Below are 23,687 nucleotides of genomic sequence, written 5' to 3'. Positions count from 1 at the left end.
GGCTTGTTAACGGTTGTTCAGTTGTTCGACGTCGCTATCTATGATACGGAAACATCTACAGTAGCGATATAAGCGGACATAAGCGGTCGTGAAGAAAACGGTACAGAATGGAAAGCCCGACGAACAAAAACTCTCTAAAAACACATCCGAAAACAGTCGGAGCCGAACTTCTGAACAGAGAAAATGGAAATAGAGCCTAGGATAGCATTAAAACAACTTGTAACACACCAAGAAAAATTTTCCGTGTTTTGCTTCCTTGTTTCAGCCAATAGAAAGCAAAAAGAATGCGAAAAGATTATGTTCAATTCTCGACTTGGCCGCTCGTCTCACCTTGAAAAATACAGCAAAGACAAGCCCGGAGGTTTTCTTGAAGGCTCCTCGCTAGGCAGCCGACTGACTAGTTTGGCGGTGCCGTGGACGTTGCGGTGGAAGGTACGGTAACTCGTACCTCTCTTCCCCAGCCGCTTACCTCCGTTCCCGCGGCCTCACATTTCGTCTACGAGCCGAGAGACTCTCTGGAAAGTTCCTTGGCGAGCCAGCGCGACTAGTTTGGCGGTGCCGTGGATGTTGTCGCCAACGGACAGTACGGTAACTCAGCACCTCTCTTCCCCAGCCGCTTACCCCCGTTCCCGTCAGAAGAAAAGGATACGGTCTTCACTGGTTGCTGAATCGACCGTGAATGAAAAATGCGGACTGGTGTGGAGTGGAGGTATCTTCTCCACAGGTGCAAATATCACCTGTCGCCTGCTGGTCTGTCATTGGTCTGAAAAATGCACCCCCAGAACCATTCACGATTGGTTGTCGCTGCTGATTGTATCTAAGCATTACAAGTTTCGATTGGTCAATCGAAAATAATGCTGATTTCTCAGAAATATCCACCCCAGTATCGTCCACGATTGGCTATCGCTGATGAGATCAATATTTATCAGTTTTGATTGATTGATTGATTAAGGAAAAAGATCACGAGGACCTGCATGGAGGAGTCCTAGCAACGTAACGCTTCATGCTAAATTCAGAGTATGGCCACAGCAAGTAGATTTTATGGATGGCATCAGCGCGCGCATTAATTTTTTTCTTTGGAGATGGTGAACATGACGAGAAAGTACCAAAATGGGCAAATATGTTGTGTTGTAGGCTAATGGTTGTACTTGTAGAAGTGACACTAGCCCGGTAGCCATGAATGTAGTTATAGAAGTGAAACTAAAAATTTAGTTAGATAGTTGTAAAAGTGACACCAATATGGAAGCCATGACCGTAGTTGTCAGCTTGGCAAGTAATACCAGTGTACCACACTTGTATCACTTTTACTACACTAGTTCACTTCTTTACTATAGGAAATGAATGAATGCCTTGTTAGTTGTGGTTGTATGTTGTGTCACTTCAAATCTTGTTACGATGTCTATGGTGTCTATTTTGAAATCTAGCCATCTTTTTTTCATCCGGCTTGTTGTTTTTTTCCGCCCTATTGCACTATTTTTACAGTCTGCAGAGGATGTCATCCATAAAATTTACTTACTATGGCCTATGTACTATGTATTATGCTTATGTTTAAGATAAAATCAGGATGTGTATGGTAACATGAATTATGCTGTCTCGCAGACTCTTGACAATAATACATAAAGTTTTATGAATCAATCAGTTGTTAGTGGACACTTGAAGTCTGTGAATTTGTTGCATAATTCAGCCCGTCTTGGGGCTGCAAAGCACATCTTTTCTGAATAAAGTATTATGTAAAAGTATTTTGTAAAAGTCAGAAACGCTGCTTCTCGAGTTATACTGTTCACATACATATTGACCCACAATACGTCATGGCATAACTACAGTTACAAAACTCCATATCCATCATCCCAAATTCCACGATCTCAACTGTAAGAGTGACCCCACATACGATCCAATCCAGCTGTAAAATTCCTGTCGTTGGTACTGACTACCATTCACACACAGTTTAACACACCTGCCCTGCTACTGAACACCTTCCACACACAGTTCAACACACCTGTACTGTAACCGAACATCATCAACACACAAGCAAGTATACCAACACAACCTCGGCTGTATATAACGTATTATCTCGGTCTGTATATACATGTTTAGATGGTTTAAATGATTAACATTACACAGGGTATTCAAGAATCAAGCCACAAAATTCTTTTGGTGTGTCTACCATGGATGGTATGGTACCAAGCATATGATACAATTTTCATTCTACGGTTAGGTAGGTTGCTTTGTAATCTCTGTGAAAAGAGACACAGGCTACGTGACTGTGGTGTGTACCTGTATCGCTGCGTGCGTCGTCGAAATAGTGCAGCGTAGGGCTGGGTATCGGTACAGCGTACCGGTACAAAACCGGTTTTTCTTATTGGACCGGTACAGAAAAACCGGACCTGAAAAAATTAGGTGGACCGGATGTTGGATCGATTAGAAAATTAAAAGATTATTTTATCAGGCATTCACACTTTTGGCACTTGCAGGTGGAAGAAAAATAACAGAGTGAAGTAGAGTAGAATCTATAGTAATTACCTCCATGAAAAGTTGAGGTATAGTTTTTGGTGTGTCTGTGTGTGTTTGTGTCTGTGTGTCTGTCTGTGTGTGTGTCCGCATATTTGTGGTCAGCATAACTTTAGAACCTCTGAATTGATTATAATGATATTTGGTATGTGGGTAGGTGTTTGGAAGACAAAGGTCAAGATCGATTTGGACCCCTGGTGTTTGACCTTGGTACTGCAGCAGAACTTCGATTTTTTTGTATCTCTTGATCTGAACATGCTATGGTCTTGATTTCTTGGTGGCAGATAGCTTGTGACGTAAGGAAAGGAGTATATAGGTTTGGGCCCCCTAGCGGCTTGCTCTTAGGAACATAGGAACGATGAATTTCTATGATATTTAGCATATAAGTATGTTTGGCAGAGATGTACATGAAGTGCAAATTATGCAGATTTGGACTTGATTTGCATCTTTAATGAGGAAAATCTATATTTCCAGTATTTTTCATTATAGGACTCAAATACATGTAACATATGTTATTTGTGACAGGTGGAATATTAGCAGATACCAATTATGCAAATAAGTCCCTAATTTGCATAATTAATGTAAATGTAGTAAATGTAGTAAATAATTGGATTGTCAACATTGTGACCTGTGCAAGTTATGCAAAGGTATATATAACCAAGCATAAATTATGCAGATATGCAAGTCATTTTCATTATCAGAATACTAGTATTTCATGTAGGTATTAGGTCTCCGAACTCTTGTTTTGCGAAGAGATGTGTTCATCGAACTCTAGTATTATAGCAATGCATTGTTCAATCACCAAATGTAGTAATTCTGATTATGGCCATGGTTTTATTGTGACAAATCTATGCACCTTTGTCATGCAATATATACAATTCTAGGCAAATCATTACAAGAACTAGAGTTCCACGAACACATGCCTTTGCCAAATAAACCAGGTTTGGTATGTAGAATGATGTCTGTAGACAAATGCGTTACTCATTTCATTTTCTTTATAATTATATGCTTAGAGTTGGTTCATAAAATTTCGGCATTGATTATGCAAATTAGATCCCAAGTTACAATTTATTGATATCAAATTGTATCAAGGGTTGCTTAAGCTATCAGCATCCCGAAAATCATGATGGTCCTTTGATCCATTCTTGACTTATTCTCTTTCAAAGCCTTTAAATACACCTCTTACTCTCTTCCCTCTTTCTCAGTTACATATGTGACAACTTTGATGAAAGTACTATAATGGAATGCAGTGGATTTATGAACTTTTCCTAATCAATTAGGCAAATTAGCTGTTAATTTGCATAATAAGTATCACATTATATAAGTCTTCACTTAGGCTATCTACATGCCGAAAATCATGACGATCCGTCAACACGTTCATATTTTCTCATTAATTATGCAAATGAGATCATCATTTGCATGATAAATATGTATTGACATTTCTCTCTTTCTCTGCTACATATGTGACAAGTTTTAAAGTCCTATCATGGAATGTAGTGAATTTATAAAATATCCTCATTAATTATGCAAATTAGCTGTTGATTTGCATAATTGGTATCTCATTATGTAGGTCTTCACTTACGCTACCTACATACCAAAAACATGATGATCCGTCAACATGTTCATATTTTCTCATTAATTATGCAAATGAGGCCATAATTTGCATAATTGATATCTATCAACATTTCTCTCCTTCCCAGCTACATATGTGACAAGTTTGAAAGTCCTATCCTGGAATGCAGTGGATTTATAAATTTTCCTCATTAATTATGCAAATTAGCTGTTGATTTGCATAATTAGTATACCATTATGTAAGCCATCACTCATTCTATCTACATACCAAAAATCATGACGATCCGTCAACACGTTGTAGAGTTATTCTCGTCCAAAGTTTGAAAGGAAACCGGTGACTGCAGTTCCAAGAAAGCCGCTAGGGGGCCCAAACTCACAGCACTTACTCTCTGCCTCAAGAGCTATCTACCACTTAAAAATCATTATCACAGCATGTCCAGAACAGGAGATATCAAAAATTGAGGTTCTGCTGCAGTACCTTAGCAAGCCGCTAGGGGACCCATTATCGAACTTGACCTTCGTTTTCCCAACCCCTACCCACCTACCAAAAATATCGGGATCCATCCAAGACTTCTTGAGTTATGCTGTTAACACACAGACAGACAGACAGACAGACAGACGCACAGACTCACAAGCCCAAAACATAACCTTAGCCATTCTGGCAAAGGTAACTACGTGTAACATGGTTGAAATACTGTATTTCCAGACTTCCAGTCACAGATATTTAAACTAGGCACGAATATTCAAATGAGGCATATGCAGATTTTCACTGAGGATTGTGGGAACGAGAAGCAGAAGTCGCCATTTTGTTAGTGACAAGGGCGATCTCCCGACCAGGGTGCCATGGTACGTGCAGCCTTCCTGTTTCCCGCCGTGGTTTGAATCTCGTTTGGGCCCGTAAACTTTTAGCACTGTAGACACGGTATTTGTAGGGCTTAACAGAACGTGGATGGATAATAGAGATAAGATTATTATCGTAGAAAGTCTGAGAGTGAAATACGTGTACATGTAACGTTTGTTGCGTGCGCGCGCTTGGATGTGGGGAGGGGGGCGTACAGGGGGTGTGTACTACTGCTGTGTTGTTATGACGAAAGTTTTACGTCAGGGAATTTTCTGTTTCCAATATGTTACGTAATTTATAGGACTGGAACACTGAATTGAATCAGTCGATCCCCAGTTTTGTTTGTTCCTAAAGTTTGAAGGTCAAAGGAATAAACGTGTTTCTATTACTACTTCAAGTACTTGACAACTATAATTTAGATTTGCCTGAACATAAGTATAATTTACAATACAGACATAAAATAGTGCATAGACTTTTAACATTAGTTTTTTTTTTGTTTTTTTTTTTACCATATGACGGGGTTGAAGTAGTTAGGACAGGAGAATCTTCAAATATACAGTATAAACAAAATCACTGCCTCTGTTAAAGCAAGGAGCCTGATAAAAGCTCCTTGGTTAAAGACAGGCGTGTGCTGTGGAGAGATGTTGTGCAACGCCTCATCCCACCCGCCAGGGATGACAGATGATGAAAGCTTTAGACCAAGTTTGATTGTAGATAACCATAAAGTTCTACTTCGCTCTTGTTACCTATAAGTGAATGCCTGCCGGTATACTTTGTTCATTTTCTCATTGGTCCAAAATTTGGTCCGCTGATTTTTCAGGTCTGTTTTTCTGGACCACTCCAACAAGGAGAAGCAGTTTTGTATAAGTACCCACCCCTAACAACATACATTATTGGGATGTCATCAACCCTGTATTCTGTTTTGGTAAATGTAACCAAATGTGTTTCCGTTTATTTTCCCAGGATGCAACAGTCCCGCCCCAGGCTCCGTCCGTCCCCATGACTATCCAGGTGTCCACGGAAGGCGGGACACAGTTTCCCGCAGTCATGGTCGCAGAACAGCCCCCCACAATGATACAGGTACTATGTAGTTTGTTTGAACCTTTGTTTATTCATGAAAGCTCAAATAGGCCTGCATGCCGCTTTTCATTGAGGTCATGAGGGAAGAGGCAAGGGGCAGACAACATATATAACAGAGATACAGTTTACAGTTATAATGAGTCTTATAAGCCTACTATGAATACGTTTGCGGGGATTTATTTTCGCAGTAGCAGGAAAAAGGACGGTGGTTTTAAGTCCGTGGTAGCACCATGCACTATAGTCTCTTACTGCCATGGGAAAATGTTAGTGGCGGTTTTAATTTCGCGGTGAAGCGGCCACCGCAAAAACCGCGAACATTAAACCACCGCAAAAGTTTCTGTATTTACAGTATATACTATATATATAGTTTACACAATTTCACATACATGGTACAAAATACATAATAGCGAGAGAAATGATTTGAGTCCATTCATTTCGGTCCTTTCCGTGACTTTAAGAGTCTGTTAAAGGAAGCCAGAGTTTGGGCTGTGCGTATGTCTGGTGGTAGACTGTTCCAGATGTTGGGTCCACTGGCCTACGTAGGCGAGGGCTCTTCTGAAGGTTTCTCACAGGGGTTTATTGTTTATTGTTCATTGACTCCTTTAGTTGTTGACATATCATTGCAACAACTACTCTTCCAGGAGAAATACACATAATACTTGGACCCATGCAGTTTGTAACATACACAACATATAACATGTCAAAAAATCATCAAACAAACGCATGTGCTTTATCAAAATTATCAAGTCCCTCATGTGTCATTAGCTAAGTTTCGCATGTGTTTCACTAGCTGCTGTCTGAAATTCTTGGATGTGCTCACAGTTTGCAACTCATGTGATAGTTTGTTCCATTCGGATGTTTCTCTATACATGTATGTGAAGGATTTCTTAAGACTGTTTGGGGACAGAAAGTTGATTGGTTGTACTTTTTCTGGTTGTTCCTGTGTTCTACAGGTAGAACCCAGCACTCAGAAATTCACCCACGAGATCCCGGATCTCAGCGCGACCATCCTAGACTGGATGAACGGTTGTCGCTCCACGGGATTCCTCTGCGACATCACGATCATCATCGACGGGAAGCAGTTCCGGGCGCACAAGACGATACTGGCGGCGTGCTGCGATTTCTTCAACACCATGTTTCACAACGAAGTCCAACAACAGAACTTCCACAGTATTTTGGAGCTGAGAGGAGTTACTGCAGGTATGTTAATTATACTGTATTACTATTAGACCAGGACTGTCTCATTGTTTGAAAGAAGATCCATCATTTTACTTTTGATTGTAACCAAGCAGAGAAACTTACCCGAATTTCACAAATCTGGTCTCTATGAATATGATCTGCTGCTGCGCATTTGTCAGGTTAACCCCTAAAAGTGACCATTACTAGTACATTTATACAGTTGCGGGGAAAGTGTTCATCTGATCTTTCTTACAACCTAATAATAAGTGGGCATCTTTTTATAATGACCCACGACTCAATGTAAATCGCAAAACTACTCCATATGGCCTATAACCAGGTGTACGTGCATGGATAGGATAAGTCGTACTATGAAACGGAGAAAGGACTTCCTTTATTTAGCACTAATCATAATGAGATACTGTAAATGCATTTAAGTTCGCGGGGATTTAATTTCGCGGTAGCGGGAAAATGGACTTTTCGCGGTGGTTTTAATTTCGCGGTAGCACCATGCACTGTTATCTCTTATTGTTATGGAAAAATATTCGCGGTGGTTTTAAATTCGCGGTGAAGCGGCCGCCGCGAAAACCGCGAATATTAATCCACCGCGAACATTTCTGCATTTACAGTAGTACCTCCAACTACATGCACTAGTAGGTTATACCTGGCACTTATGCAACAGGCAAACTATTAAACTTTGTTTAAGTTTCCATAGTACAAGCATTTATGATTTACTATCATTTAAGAAAGAAAAATTGTTGTGTACAATTCATTCAATTTTTCTTTTTTTTTCTCTTTTTTCTTTTAAGGAGGTTTCTCGGCTCTGTTGGACTTCATGTACACAGGAAAGATCTCCGTAGATGAGACCAACCTCACAGACTTCACAGGTGCCCTGCGAGCACTACAGGTAAATGTTGTTTTTATTTTTTTTATTTTCTGAACTGCAATTCTTGTATGGTCTGTCAGGGGGAGCATTGCTGTATCTGTATAGTGATGTTCTGCAGCTGCTGGGTAGGGGAATTCTGCTATCTGTACACAGTTGCCTTGTTCCAATATTGTGGTTAAACTTAAAGATTGTATTCATAAATACTTAAAATAGACATTATATATATTCATTCATTTGGACACAAAATTGGATGGGCGTGTACATTGTTTTTCATTGCTTTATAACTAGTATTAGAAGTCAGTTAAGATTTTATAATTCAGATAAAAAACATGAACTAGTAGTGTTAGATGCACTGATGCAATTAAACTATTTAATGGACTACTTTTAAAACTATTTGAAGAAATAAAGAGAACAACACTTACCTAAGGCCACACCAATTTAATTTCTTGGTTCACGGATTCGCTCGCTCCTATTTTTTGGGAAAAAAAATAAAGATAAAAATTACCACTCAGCAAATTTTCACCATTAACGAAACCATTCACCAACTTTCTGGTGTGGCAAATTGGCCTTTATATTATGAGCTCCTTTAAGTGTGGTTACAGGTGCTGTTACTGTACAGTAATAGTGTTTTTGTACTTTTTTCAAGCTGAAAACTTTTTACTCTTTATGTTTTGGATTAGCTCTTACCTTTACCCCAACCATTTTACAATTTTTATTTTTATTTCGCCCTCTCGCTCCATATTTTTTATGGAAAAATCCGTGAACCAAGAAATTAAATTGGTGTGGCCTAATACCCCTAATGGTTTCAAGGCAGAATCGGAAACACAATGACACATTAATTTTCCGATATCAGTTTAAGTTAAAGTTGCCCATACATCTGTGCAGATGCTAAAGGGTTGTAGCCCAAGCACTACAGCAGGGGGCTAGTCCGATGGTAGTGATGTGTGTTTAACTTCCATACTCTTCCTGATTCGTGCTGAGTTCTAAGCAGAGAATACAGTATGTACGATTTTTAAAGTCTTTGGTATGACTCGTCCGGGATCAAACTCATGACCTTCCGAATGCAAGGCGAACACTCTACCCACTCAGCCATTTCATCGGTTATTTTTCTACTTAGGCCTTACTTTTTTTTATAATACTTTTAATGAATACTATTAATAGTAAATAATTCATTTCAAAGCAGGCAATCTCTATAGATAACTGTTGTTGTGTCATTTGCTTACAGGTCAGAAATGCTGACGACATTTGCAAGAAGATCGAGCCTTTTGCAATTGCCTTGGCCAGTTCACAGGTAGAAGCACTGTCACGTTTTTTACATTGATTTAATTTTGCTTTAGAAAGGGAATGAAGAGTTAAGTAGTGTTCTAAGTTTACAGTTGAAAACATTACTGTAGTATGTACTACTGTAATTTTTTGCAAACTTAGAACAATTACCGAAGTACATACTACAGTACTGTAATTTTTTTTCGACTGAAAACAGCAGCAAATAAAAGGCAAGAACATTTTTGAGGAAATTGTTAGTAATTTGCTAGAAAACCAAGTTGTTCCAAAATTTCTATTTTGCCTTTGTTCTGTGAATCTTGGATCTCCTTTTGCTCAGGTAGTAAATTGATTTAATGCTGCAGCAGGGCTCAAGCCAGCGTCCGTTTTTACGTCAATCGACGGAAATTTGCTGCGTGTGATGGAAAATTTTTAAACCAATCCGTCAACCTTGACGGGCAAAAATAATTGGTGGAGGCTACAGGCGGCTTGGGGACGCTGTCCACAGTCGGAAAACCACACACTGTTTTGCTATTGTTATGATTGTTGACTTAGTGTGTCGGCTCCCTTTTGCATACAACAATCTCATTAAAAACCCGTTTTTCAAGGTCTCAGTTCCGTCTTTCTAACTTAATTTTCGTGGTTTTCGCAACAATGGGAATTGGCTGACGGAAAAATATTTCAAGCTGGCTAGAGCCCTGTGCTACAGTGATAAAAATGTGTCTTAATTCCTTACTTCACTTTAGTGAAAATAATTTTTTAGGGTTGTCCTTCAGATTGGACTTTAATTGGCAATCCTTACCAGTATCCTCACAGTCCAAAGACGGCAACTGCGGCAATAACTCATGAGGTCACATAGAAGAGCCAAGTAAATGCAGGCATTATAGGCCCTTGCAATTTAGCCCCTCCAATTGTAATCTCCAAGCAGATCCTACAATGGCATAAGATAGTACCAAACTAGCCAAGGAGTGAAGTCAGCAAAGAGGTGTCCATTTGCCATGTGTATTTCTCCGCCCTTGTAGCGAAACACACTCCTAAGCCGGCTACACTCCTCTGCCAGCCTTTGATACTTATTAATCTTATGCTGCCGTAGGATCTGCTTGGAGATTACTCAATTGTGCAAATTCAGGCCCAGGCTGTGTAGAGAAAGTAGTCAGTCCACCCTATTACACCCAGTTACATGTAAATACAATTATAGCATTTCAACCATAAGTTGATGTTTTCCCCCTATATTTTTGTTACAGTCTGACACCACAGGAGACCTGACTGAGTGTTTGAGTGGGGAGTCAGGTCAGGATGACATGGGCACACACAGGTAAGAATCTACATATAATATACAGGGCTCAAAATCCTTTTTTCTGCATACCTGCACCAGTGCAGGTAACATTGAAAATTACCTGCACCAGACAAATTTTACCTGCACCACACTAAGTGTTGGGAAGTATGGATCATACTAAATTTGTACAGGAACCATTGCTACTTTTTCTTTTATACACTATAGGTGGTAAAAGTCAATGCAGCTACATTATATGACATTCATGTATAAAACCCAGTACATGGACCAGTGCAGGTTAGGTGCAGGTAGACACCAGAAATACCTGCACAGCTCCAATTTTACCTGCACTAACCTGCATATGCAGGTGGTATTTCGAGCCCTGATATATGTCCAACTAATTAAGTCATACTCATGTTAGTCATAGGCCCTGTGAGTCAATTGTATGGATGATAGCATTTGTAGACTCTAATTCAAAAGTGAAAAAAAAAACTGCAAAAAAATTAAAAAAACAAGCACTAATGTGGTTGAATGCTAAAGTCCAAGGAGAAGCCATGAAAGAAGAAAAAAACAGCATCCAAAACATAACTTTCTTGGACATGGTGAAGGTAATACTGTAAATGCATATAAGTTCGCGGAGATTTAATTTCGTGGTAGCAAAAAAATGGACTTTTCGCGTTGGTTTTAATTTCGCGATAGCACCATGCACTATAATCTCTTACTGTTAATGTAATGGAAAAACATTAATCCACTGCAAAAGTTTCTGCATTTACAGTAAGCCAAAAACACAATTTGTATCAAGCCTAGGTCATTACTGGACTTCTGAAGTGGTTCATGTTCATGTATAGTCAAGTAAAAGACCGTTTTTCTTTTATAAAAACCTGTTCCAGAAAGCTGAGATCGCCCAATCAGAAGAGATTCACCTGTGAACAGTGTAACACAGCCTTCAGTACACCTACCAACCATAAGAGACATATGCGCATACATACTGGAGAGAAACCGTACAAGTAAGTACAATCATATATGATATTTACATGTAATATCATGGTATAATATCCCATTTTTATAAACACTACAACATAGAAAATTAGACTGTAACATTCTACAAAAAATGATAATGAGATATGAACTATGATGTATATTATTGCGCGATAGATTACCATGAAGTTTTATGTCAGAAATATAGAACATTATTTATTACCGCAAACAGCAGCTGAAACTTTGAAAGTGTTCCCCTATGAATTTTGAGAGTTACCGTATTACACTTATTCTGACATTGGTATGGAATTTGATACACAAGAGATATGCATGATAATCCCGCATATTGTAAGTGTAAATGCATTTATTTTTGTGGTCATATGATGTTATTTTGTGTTAGCAGAAAAAAAAGTTCTTTGCTGTGTTTAAATTTTGTGGTTGAAACAATTCTTTATATGTAAATACTGTAACAGTTGTATTTTGCATATTACCTATATTAGTATAAATTTGTGTTGGAATGTATACAATATGAACCAAGAAAATAAAAACACTCAAATATTTACAAGATATATATTTTGTATCGTTTGGCTGAATTAATGAATGAATTAACATTGATGAATAGTGGTGCATACCTAAAGCCCAGACTTGGAATTGGACCTAAAAATGTTTAGGTCCAAGTCCAAAAAAAACGAAATGTCCGGAGCCAAGTCCGGACTTGCAAAAAGCTGTCTGTTACTTATGTTCCCTTTTTTTGTTCTAAACCATCTAAAACTTTCCATAGACAACTTGAAATTTGCACTTGAAAAAGACAATGTTTACTCTGCATGGCTGTATATAATTTGCATGTATTATTCACATTGCATTTCAATTCATGCTAACATGCAATTTTATATGCACCATCCTCAAAAAAGAAAAATTTCTAGTGCACATAATATGCAATGATGTCATGCCTGTATATAGATGTGCAGAGCTGGACTGTGGTGCAGCCTTTAGTCAGTCCACTCACCTGAAGGAACACATGCGCATCCACCGTGGGGAAAGACCTTACTCTTGTACGGTAAGGACATGATAATGAAATAAAATAACTTTTTTTGATTAAGCACTCTCCTCTTCTACAGGCTGGTTTTAACATGCTGAGCACATCAGAGACACTGACAGGAAGTTAGGTGAAAGGTGTCACAATAGGTTATCACATTTCCTGTCTTCGATTTCTGACTTTTAGACAGAAATTCACATCACCAAGATGGCATTGAATGTGCTCATTAATTCTCGCATGATTTATATAAAGAATGGGAAAATATGCATTGTAATAGTCTAAGACTTAATTGGTATTTTTTTTTGAGAATTCTGAAGTGACCCTAGTGATGTACAAGTAGCCATGACCCACAGTACATGACATTGTACTTAATAGTTGTAGAAGTGAAACCAGTGTAGTTGTTTAGTTATCAACTCGGTAAGTCTACCACACAATCAAGTGTCACTGTGCAGTTTTTGGATAAAGCACTATGTTTTGCTGCAACAGTCATTATTTTGAAAATTTAGGCACCTTGTTTTATATAAAAATTGGGGTCCTATCTCATTAAATTTGGTGTCTGCAAATTTACTTGCTATGACCTAATTTGATGAGCAAAACAAGAAGTTAATTAAAACTAAATTTCTTTTAAGAAGAGATCATTGAATTCTTTTTCTTTTTTGTAGTTTTGTGACAAGAAGTTTACTCAGTCCACGGGCCTGCGGCGGCATATCCGCCTGCACACCGGTGAGAGACCTTACATCTGCACGGTGTGCCAGGAGACCTTCAACCGACAGAGAACCCTGAAGATCCACATGAGCAACAAGCACGAGGGGAAGAAACTCTTCATGTGCAACATCTGTCACAAGGGGTTCAACTACTCCGAGAGCCTCAAGGAACATCAAGTCATCCATGGAGGTTAGCAAGATCGCTCTTGTCCTTTTGATCTGGGCTTGAAATACAAAGGATTGTGATTGTTTTTCCATGCACTTACATTGTCCAGGTTGTTATGGTCAAGGGCCAAAATTTGTAAAACATAGATAAATGAACATGATGATTCACTGTGAAAAATTAGTGTGATTGTAATCGGCAGTGTGTTTGGCTAGGGGACGTCCTAGCTGATGGTGCATGTCCTTCTGTCTGGAGGTTGTGATTCATTTCAAAGCACCCAGATGGAGGCCTGGCATCTCATATCAGACATACGGTGATTGACACCATTCACTTGGACTCCAGGAAGAATAGTGACATTTACTAATCAAACCAAACCAAACCAAAAAAAAGTTTTGGGCAAATACGTATTTTGTTCACCTTTAGGGAATCGTCCCTACAAATGTGAACATTGTGGCCTGGGGTTCAACAACAAGAAGAACATGGCCAAGCATGTCAAGAAACTTCACGAGTGCTCGCCCGGAAACAGGAACTTAAAGTGTCCCGAGTGTGAGAGCTTCTTTGGCGACAAGTCCAGGTAAGGAATCGTCCTTAGTTTTCAAGGAACATACATGTATATAATATATTATAAGTGGCTCATGTGCTGTTAGTCTGCTTCTCTCTGCTGTATCTAGCTGATGTAGGTTTCAATGTAGATATGTATCAAAACTTAAGCAAAGCAAGTACAAATCAGAATTCTCCCAAATCTAGAAATTTTTCTTTTAGTTGTTTTTCCTAAATGTAGATGAAAGAATCTAGGTAGTGTTGGTGGTGATCATTTTGTTCATGCAAAGGGGGAAGGTGGTCAGAGCAAATGAGAGCAGGAAAAATTACAAGCTTCCCAATGATATAAAACTTAGAATTCAAAAAAAAGGAACCGACTTATGATCAAGATAAAATTCATTATATTTTTTTTCAAACTTAGTAACCCCTCTGCTCAACCCATAAATGCACTGTCAGAGCAAACATGATGTTATAACAGGCAGTAAACAGCCTACAACCAACGTACGCAAGTAAGTACATCCTGGTTGTGTGCAAGAATTCTCCTATATTCTAGGAAACACAACTTTTTTTTCCTTGGCCTAACCCGACTTGTAACTGTTTCCAGACTGACAGCTCACCTGAACAAAATCCACAACAAAGACATCAGGAGGCGACCGAGGGACAAGAGGAACGACAAGGGGCCCAAACAGGTGATCTTGGTGTCGCCCGAACGGAGAACGCACATCGTCACGCGGTCCGTAAGCCACGCCACCACCAGCGACACATCTCAAACCCGCCAACAAGAAATAATCGTTGTACAGGTACGGAAAAACGATTGGTCCACATTTCCATATTAATTAGCTTTAAGTTATTAGATACCTCAGTAAAGTTTTGTTATTGTACACCACTTTAACTTGGTTAGATTGTTCCTGGAACACCGTTTAATTTATATTAAACAATACCTTATTGTAGTTTCACTATGTGATTGAGTTACTACGAATTTTCAGTGACAGTTTTTTGAAAGGCACCTCCACATTTTTTCCATGTCTTACAGCACATCTTTTTCACGCAGAGTGACCTCACCTACATTGTAGTATCGCAAGAGCACGAGACTAGGTCAGGCGTGCGTAGATCATCTGCCCCCTCCCCTTGCGGAGTAGGGGTAGGTAGAACTTCGGCAGCTCCCAGCCCTCATTGCTGTTCAGCTTCGCACTTTCCAGCTGGATGTGGATGGTCTGCTTAATCCTTCTATGGGCCTTGCGTGCGTACAATGTCATTGAGTACTCACTGATTAACTCATCCATGCATTTGCCAATTCACTCTTTCTAACAGAAGGATGATGATGCTGCTGAAGACGAACCAAGCTACGTCATCAAGGTTCTCGTCTCCGGCGAAGACGAGACCGTCGGACAGTCGGACACTCTAACCTGGACCGCCAACGAGCAGACCAAGGACGGTGACACAGAGGAAAGCGTACATACTGTCCAATCAGGGAACGCCGCTGTCCCTAGTCAAACTGGTGCAGCGGTGGTGGCAGCAGAGACTAATGGGGTTGTTCAGAGTGTTGTTGAGGATGGTGTAGGGACCAGTTTATTCTCACAGAATCAAAGCTCAGAAACAGAAACGCCTGGCCAGCCCGATGAGTCACAGAAAGAGGCAGACACTGGGCAGACTACTCTGTGATTATACCGGGTGTGATACATTTGGTCTTGTTACGTATGGCCTCACTGACTCAATTACATTGTACATGTATATGGATGACATCTGTGCGTACATCAATTTACATCCATTTCAAAAGTTTGCAACCATGCTGTAATTATTACAAGGAAGCTGCAAGGTGAGAAAATGTATGCCCTTGATTGCAGAAAAAATGATGACTGATTTTGTCATTAACTTTTAATTAACTTCTTGCCCAAAATTTATGTCAAGCCTTGAGCAAAGTTTTCCAGTTGTAACAGTACCAAGTTGTAACTATTGAATTTTATGGTAGGTTGAGAGGTTGAAAAAAGGAATTCAAACTAGGTAATATTAAAAGATCCTTATAATGTTTGGGCATTGTAAAACATAGTTGTCACACCAATCAAATTGTTTTTAAGAATGCTGTCTTTGCTGTGTTTTGCTTAATTGCTGAAACCTTAAAGATCAACCTAAAAACATAGTATAACAAGAAGGGAAAATTCCTTAAAACACACAATTTCAGTAAAAGAATACATTCATATTTGTATTTACATGTAGATAGATAAGTTTCTAGTGAGTTTGTATGAAATATTTATGAAATTATAATTGATTTGTTTTGTTTAAAGTTGTATTTTTGCTTGACTTCTGCATCTGCATGTTGTTGGTTTTCAGTAATTTTTAACCCAACTAGTTATATACTACAAGGGGTGATCAATAACTGTTCTGCCTCATCAAGAAATATGGAGCACAACTCAAATTTTGGGGCATATTTATGAAGTATGAATTAAGCCTTTTATGAATGTCAACCAATAGGCAACAACCAGTAACGTTAGGTGGGAGAGAATGGAAAAAAAAACATGGGCAATTGTGCTGCAACCTGAGGTATGTGGGTCAACTTCCTGAACTGAAAGTCAGATACCCACTTGGTTCTAGTTAAAATACCAAGGGTATCCTCATGACACATTTTGACAGTGTCTTTGAATAATCTCCAATCAGATCCTACGGTAGCATAAGATATTATCAAAAGCTGACAGACGAGTGAAACCGGGCTAGGAGTGTGTTTGGCTACGGGAGTGGCTGATAACTTCCTTTGGCCAGCTGTATTCCTTAGCCAGCTTTGATACTATCTTGTGCCACTGGTAAATATAGAGATTACTGCATAAGGGACACGACCCACACAGCCCTGATAAGAGTTCAATCTTATTTTTGACCTTTTTCTCATCACTTTATACTGGCTTTATAAGGTGACATTATAGTGCCGGACAAACACTCTAATTCTGGAAAACCTTAACAGTTTCAAAATAGATTGACCAGATGAATATTTGTAGGTATATATCAAATGATAATGCATAATGTATATTGCAATAAGATGTCAGAATTCTACAGAATTGGCCTTCTTCATGGAGACATCTAATTGCAACATACATATTCATCCTTTAGTATATCTTACCTACAAATATTAATTCATCTGATTAATGTATTTTGAAATTATTGTTTTGTGCGTATCGTTGAGTGTTTGTCCGAAATTATACTGTCACCTGTTAATGTTTTCAAAAGGAGGTTGACTGGAAAGTAATGACCACGCTGAAATATTTTGGATTATATATGATGAAAGACTTCATACTATATTCATTATGCTATGGAATTTGAGTTGGCAAAGCCCAGAATTTAATAATCACTCCTACAAAGTTACAATATTAGCGAGTATTATAAGTAAGTATTTTCAATGAATTTTGAGGTTCTTGACTGTATCTTTGAATAAGACTTCCATATGTAGAAATACAGTTTTTTGCCATAGTGATTTCTCTTACACATTGCAGAAATGAGAGTTGAAAGTTGTTGAGTTTCTATTACCCAGGGTTGCTTGGTGTTGTATATTGTATAGGATCAGAAAAGCAACTTTGGAGTTACATTTATAAGTTTACTTATAAAATTGTAAAGAGAATATAGATGGTATGTGATGTAAAAGATTGACTGAATTAAATCGTACCTAAACTTGTAAATCTGAAATTTTTTTTTCTCACTCAATACCACAGAAAGTAACTTTTATGGATGACATCAGTGCCCTCATAAATTTTTGCCAGTCTGATTAAAAAGAAAAATAGATTTTTATTTTTACTTGTGGGGCCGTGTAGCACAGTGGTGGTGTATTCGGCCCGCGACCGAGAGGTCGCCGGTTCGAATCCGCCTGCCGTGTTGCCGGTCTTGTGCCCTTGGGAAAGGCACTTTACACGACTTTCCTCACTTTACTCAAGTGAAAAATAAGTCGTCCCTCGGATAGGACGTTAAATGGAGGTCCCGTGTATGGGGAGAGCCATACCCCATGCATGTTAAAGAACCCCCACACGTGCGATGGTGCGGTGTGCGTTGGTGCAAATCCTTCTGTCGGGATTTGGTGATTCACTTCAAATTGGAGGCCTGGCAAACCTCTGTCTCGTATCAGCCACATGGTGATCTACAGTATTCACCCGGACGGGTGTGTCGCCCCGTAAGGGGCGCTATAACCCGTCGTGTGCAAACATGTACAGGGTTAGCCCTTGACAATAGCCTACGGCTAGTTGGGCAGCCCTGGCTGTTTGTAAACAGCTGAATAAATAAATGCAATTTTTACTTCTTTGGAGTTGGATATGTGATTGTTGTTGGTAATATCCAGTTCAGTACCAAGGAGAGGTCCAGTCACCGATATGTGATTGTTGTTGGTAATATCCATTTCAGTACCAAGGAGAGGTCCAGTCACGGATATGTGATTGTTGGTAATATTCAGTTCAGTACCAAGGAGAGGTCCAGTCACAGATATATGATTGTTGTTGGTAATATCCAGTTCAGTACCAAGGAGAGGTCCAATCACCGATATATGATTGTTGTTGGTAATATGCAGTTCAGTACCAAGGAGAGGTCCAGTCACAGATATGTGATTGTTGTTGGTAAAATCCAGTTCAGTACCAAGGAGAGGTCCAGTCACAGATATATGATTGTTGTTGGTAATATCCAGTTCAGTACCAAGGAGAGGTCCAGTCACAGATATGTGATTGTTGTTGGTAATATCCAGTTCAGTACCAAGGAGAGGTCCAGTCACAGATATGTGATTGTTGTTGGTAATATCCAGTTCAGTACCAAGGAGAGGTCCAATCACCGATATATGATTGTGGTTGGTAATATCCAGTTCAGTACCAAGGAGAGGTCCAGTCACAGATATGCTATTGTTGGTAATATCCAGTTCAGTACCAAGGAGAGGTCCCGTCACAGATATGTGATTGTTGTTGGTAATATCCAGTTCAGTACCAAGGAGAGGTCCAGTCACAAATATATGCTTGTTGTTGGTAATATCCAGTTCAGTACCAAGGAGAGGTCCAGTCACAGATATGTGATTGTTGTTGGTAATATCCAATTCAGTACCAAGGAGAGGTCCAGTCACAGATATGTGATTGTTGTTGGTAATATCCAGTTCAGTACCAAGGAGAGGTCCAGTCACAGATATGTGATTGTTGTTGGTAATATCCAATTCAGTACCAAGGAGAGGTCCAGTCACAGATATGTGATTGTTGTTGGTAATATCCAGTTCAGTACCAAGGAGAGGTCCGGTCACCGATATATGATTGTTGTTGGTAATATGCAGTTCAGTACCAAGGAGAGGTCCAGTCACAGATATGTGATTGTTGTTGGTAATATCCAGTTCAGTACCAAAGAGAGGTCCAGTCACAGATATGTGATTGTTGTTGGTAATATCCAGTTCAGTACCAAGGAGAGGTCCAGTCACAGATATGTGATTGTTGTTGGTAATATCCAATTCAGTACCAAGGAGAGGTCCAGTCACAGATATGTGATTGTTGTTGGTAATATCCAGTTCAGTACCAAGGAGAGGTCCAGTCACAGATATATGATTGTTGTTGGTAATATCCAGTTCAGTACTAAGGAGAGGTACAGTCACAGATATGTGATTGTTGTTGGTAATATCCAGTTCAGTACCAAGGAGAGGTCCAGTCACAGACACGTGATTGTTGTTGGTAATATCCAGTTCAGTACCAAGAGGAGGTCCAGTCACAGATATATGATTGTTGTTGGTAATATCCAGTTCAGTACAGGAGAGGTCCATTCACAGATATATGATTGTTGTTGGTAATATCCATTTCAGTACCAAGGAGAGGTCCGGTCACCGATATATGATTGTTGTTGGTAATATGCAGTTCAGTACCAAGGAGAGGTCCAGTCACAGATATGTGATTGTTGTTGGTGATATCCAGTTCAGTACCAAGGAGAGGTCCAGTCACAGATATGTGATTGTTGTTAGTAATATCCAGTTCAGTACCAAGGAGAGGTCCAATCACAGATATGTGATTGTTGTTGGTAATATCCAGTTCAGTACCAAGGAGAGGTCCAGTCACAGATATGTGATTGCTGTTGGTAATATCCAGTTCAGTACCAAGGAGAGGTCCAGTCACAGATATGTGATTGTTGTTGGTAATATCCAGTTCAGTACCAAGGAGAGGTCCAGTCACAGACACGTGATTGTTGTTGGTAATATCCAGTTCAGTACCAAGAGGAGGTCCAGTCACAGATATGTGATTGCTGTTGGTAATATCCAGTTCAGTACCAAGGAGAGGTCCAGTCACAGATATGTGATTGTTGTTGGTAATATCCAGTTCAGTACCAAGAGGAGGTCCAGTCACAGATATGTGATTGCTGTTGGTAATATCCAGTTCAGTACCAAGGAGAGGTCCAGTCACGGATATGTGATTGTTGTTGGTAATATCCAGCTCAGTACCAAGAAAACTTATTCAACCCCGTATACATGTTAAGAGATCTAGAGGTGTTAAATTGTTCAGCCGTGTTAAGTTCTTCAGCCGTGTTGTTCATCTTTTTAGAGTGTGCCAAATTGTGTTTACGGTTTTCTTCCAGCACATTTCATCCTTGAAACTGTTTTTGAGCAGTGGTTGAAAACTACAATATGTTTGGAAGTTTTTGAAGAGAATTTGTACAATCATGTAAAGTAGGCTAAAGGTATAGAGAAAGGCTTCTCCATTTGAGTATATTCTATGATGAGATAAGGCATCACAAGTGAAGTGTAAAATTTTCTGAAGTCTTTTATTTTTGTATAATTGCAGAGAGTACATTGTATTTCTGATACATGTACATGCATATCATAGATCTAGAATTTATTTCATTGTAACTATTAAATACCAATAATATTACATTGGAAATTCTTAGATACAAATCTTTGCGTGTCATGAATCCTTGTATTTGTTACTCCAAACATTCTGAGGTAATTGTTGAATTTTTTATCTTGGTCATGCTAACAACAAGAATTGTGACATTGTCATGTACATCAAAACACACTCGCTGACACTTCTCTCAAATGATATCTACTTGCTTGGTTGCACAAATGGCTCAAACATGCTACATGTAAAAATTATGGCTCACGGCATGCACAGCATTTTTGATTTGCAACAACAGTCTCTTCCTGTTGTAAGATCAACTGAACTTACATGTACTCATTTGTCAAAAAGGGCAATATATTATATGTTATGCACAGTTTATAACTGCCCAATTGTACTGCAAATATACCTTGGTCATACCATGGTCTGGCAACATACTATTTAGCAGAATACATGGTAATAATACTGTTACAAGAGAATTAACATTTATGCAACAGCCAGAAAATTTACTTCAGACCTGGGCCTCAAACCCCTAGTCTGATTAAGCAACCAGTCAACATTGCATGCCCCTTAGAAGGGTCAGTTATAGTGGACATCGACAGCGGAGCTTGCATAACAGCTTTGCTTGTACATGTATGTTTCCTGATCTTTGACAGGTCAAAAAACATGTCATGCGAGTGGTTTACTCCTTGTCCTGGTCATACACCACCCCGACCACCTTCCGTGCCTGGTCCAGGATACCGGCTATCTGTAGACTCATGGCGTGGGTCATCAGGGGACTCTCAGTCAAACCTACGAGGCACAAATTAAAAGAACTGGTCTGAATACAGGCTACAGGAATACCATCTGCACATGCAATCTAGTGCAGTTAAAATTGAGGCTGTGAATTATTTCTGATATCAACCAGCTCTGGTCCATGTACATGTAGTGGTAACGGTCTATACCTCCCAAACCTAATGTTCCTTGTATCTAAATCTACAAATGTATAACGCAGGTATAACCACCTTCTGCATCTTTACAGCCAGTATAAACACCCTTCGACATCACGCAACAGCTTTACAGGCACATGGCGCAGCTGGTTATATTACACGGAACTACCTGTCGCACCTAACTTTTGCCCATCTTAAGCTGCAGTCACTCTCCTATGACAATAGGTATAATGTACATACAATACAGAATTCTATTTCCATTTTGGTAGAAAAACATCAACTTCTGTCAAACATCTCCTGACCTTCCTGAAGGCACCTCCTGACCTCCATAGCCTCGAACCTCATCCCTGTGGCGTTGAAATAGTTGATGGGTTTGCCAGGAGGAGGGAGGGGGAACTTGTGGGTCCCGTCTGGGGCGATCAGTTCCTGAGGACTCCAGAAGGACGGGATTTGGAACATATATGACCATCACTGGTCAGAGTTCACACGTTAGCTAAATTGAGGAGGGAGGGGGAACTTGTGGGCCCATCTGGGGCAATCTGTATCAGATTCTGCATTTATATAGCCAGTATAACCGCCCTCGTCGTAACACACCAGCTCAATACAAAGATCAGCTCCTGTGGACCCCAGAAAGATGGGATCTGGAAAATGTCACAATCACTAGTCAGAGTTCAGACATTAGCTAAAATGTAGGAGGGAAGGGGAACTTGTGGGTGCTGTCTGGGGCGATCCTTTCCTGGGGACTCCAGAAGGATGGGATCTGGAAAATATCACAATCACTAGTCAGTGAAGAAGGTAACAGTGGTCGCTGAAAATTTGATCCATGCATACCTTTGTGTTGGAAGAAAAGTAAGCATTGTAATCCTTCTATGAAACATTGTGTAAGACTCAAAGGACGGAAGGACGAGCGCTGGCTTGAACCCTGGCCTGACGACATCATATAGACCTCGGTAGGTCACTGGCCCTATATATTACCACCCACTTTGAGAGTTCCCTTGGTCCCGTACACATTTGTATGGCCCTATATTACCACACACCTTGAGTGTTCCCTTGGTCCCGTACACGTATGTATGGCCCTATATTACCACACACCTTGAGAGTTCCCTTGGTCCCATACACATTTGTATGGCCCTATATTACCACACACCTTGAGCGTTCCCTTGGTCCCATACACGTATGCCTCGTTTGCCAGTTGTGAAGTCATGCAGCACACCAGGGTGGCCATCCTGTTTCCGCTGTACTTCAGGATGATACTCACTGTCTCGTCCACTTCTGCAAAACATAGCAATATATATATTGACATTGGGCAATCTTTATGGGTGAACATGCGTACATATTTTATGCTCTCTGTTTCAGCAAAGCCAGTGTGTTATGACAAAAGGCAGTCATAATGAAATACTCACAATACAACTCATGTCACTGACACAACCTGCAGCAGAATTAGAATACACCCTCTGATACAAGATAGGCAGGAGAAGAATTCTAAAAAAATGTCAGAGTGTAAAGAGAGACAGGTTTGGGTCTCTATGGAGGTTGCATGCATAACGTGATGTCAAAGAGGCAGTGGATCATGATCAATGCTCATTCTTTGACAATAACTGCAGTTAGAAATTACAGCTAACATTGATCCATTGCCAGATTGCTTGTAAGATAGCATTAAAAGTACAAAACAAATTATACTTCAACATAACAATTGACATCATGGCTCACCCCCATCCGTGAGGTTTCCACTAACAGTGATGTCCTCCGGTTCTTCTCCTTTGAACACAAAGTTGGCAAACTGGACAGGATACACGCCCAGATCCATGAGGGATCCCCCTGCCTGGGATCTAAACAAGATCAAGATTTCATGATTGAAATGTTTAAACTTTGTTCCAACACTAAAAGAAACTCACCATAAATTTTCGGCCGAACACTCCGACCTTCTTCAGT

At 39.7% G+C, this 23,687-nt stretch overlaps 3 protein-coding genes across 6 annotated transcripts in view; 1 reads left to right on the top strand and 2 right to left on the bottom strand.

Annotated features, from left to right (window-relative positions):
• LOC118406587 (protein inscuteable homolog) overlaps positions 1–700 on the bottom strand; it is a 30,585-nt gene extending 29,885 nt beyond the window's left edge. For 2 of the 4 annotated variants that reach the window (XM_035806715.1, XM_035806720.1), the window contains exon 1: positions 331–699. The gene's annotated coding sequence lies outside the window, so the exon portion shown is untranslated. Of the gene's footprint in view, positions 1–330 lie in introns of all 4 variants that reach the window. The other 2 variants (XM_035806719.1, XM_035806716.1) reach the window with 2 other exon arrangements.
• A 4,120-nt stretch (positions 701–4,820) lies between these two features.
• Positions 4,821–17,676, top strand: LOC118406739 (zinc finger and BTB domain-containing protein 17-like). The gene is made up of 12 exons (XM_035807037.1): positions 4,821–4,926; positions 5,885–6,001; positions 6,955–7,201; positions 7,987–8,084; positions 9,289–9,354; positions 10,568–10,638; positions 11,487–11,603; positions 12,535–12,631; positions 13,273–13,504; positions 13,901–14,051; positions 14,622–14,817; positions 15,329–17,676. Exons 1-12 carry the CDS (start codon positions 4,924–4,926, stop codon positions 15,677–15,679), a joined length of 1,746 nt encoding a protein of 581 aa, XP_035662930.1. The 5' UTR covers positions 4,821–4,923; the 3' UTR covers positions 15,680–17,676.
• A 3,060-nt stretch (positions 17,677–20,736) lies between these two features.
• The window catches only part of LOC118407083, a 40,483-nt gene continuing 37,532 nt past the window's right edge, over positions 20,737–23,687 (bottom strand). The window contains exon 20 of the mRNA XM_035807501.1: positions 20,737–21,556. Within this exon, the coding sequence (XP_035663394.1) occupies positions 21,509–21,556 (48 nt within the window). The 3' untranslated portion in view covers positions 20,737–21,508. The remainder of the gene's footprint in view (positions 21,557–23,687) is intronic.

Source organism: Branchiostoma floridae, chromosome 19, assembly GCF_000003815.2.
Source record: "Branchiostoma floridae strain S238N-H82 chromosome 19, Bfl_VNyyK, whole genome shotgun sequence".
Lineage (NCBI taxonomy): Eukaryota > Metazoa > Chordata > Leptocardii > Amphioxiformes > Branchiostomatidae > Branchiostoma > Branchiostoma floridae.
Note: the sequence above shows the minus strand (reverse complement) of the source record. Positions and strands in the feature narration are given on the sequence as shown.

Coding starts and splice junctions, on each gene's coding strand:
- LOC118406739 (XM_035807037.1), top strand. Junction 6,002..6,954: donor AGCCCCCCACAATGATACAG/GTACTATGTAGT, acceptor TGTGTTCTACAG/GTAGAACCCAGCACTCAGAA. Junction 11,604..12,534: donor ACTGGAGAGAAACCGTACAA/GTAAGTACAATC, acceptor GCCTGTATATAG/ATGTGCAGAGCTGGACTGTG.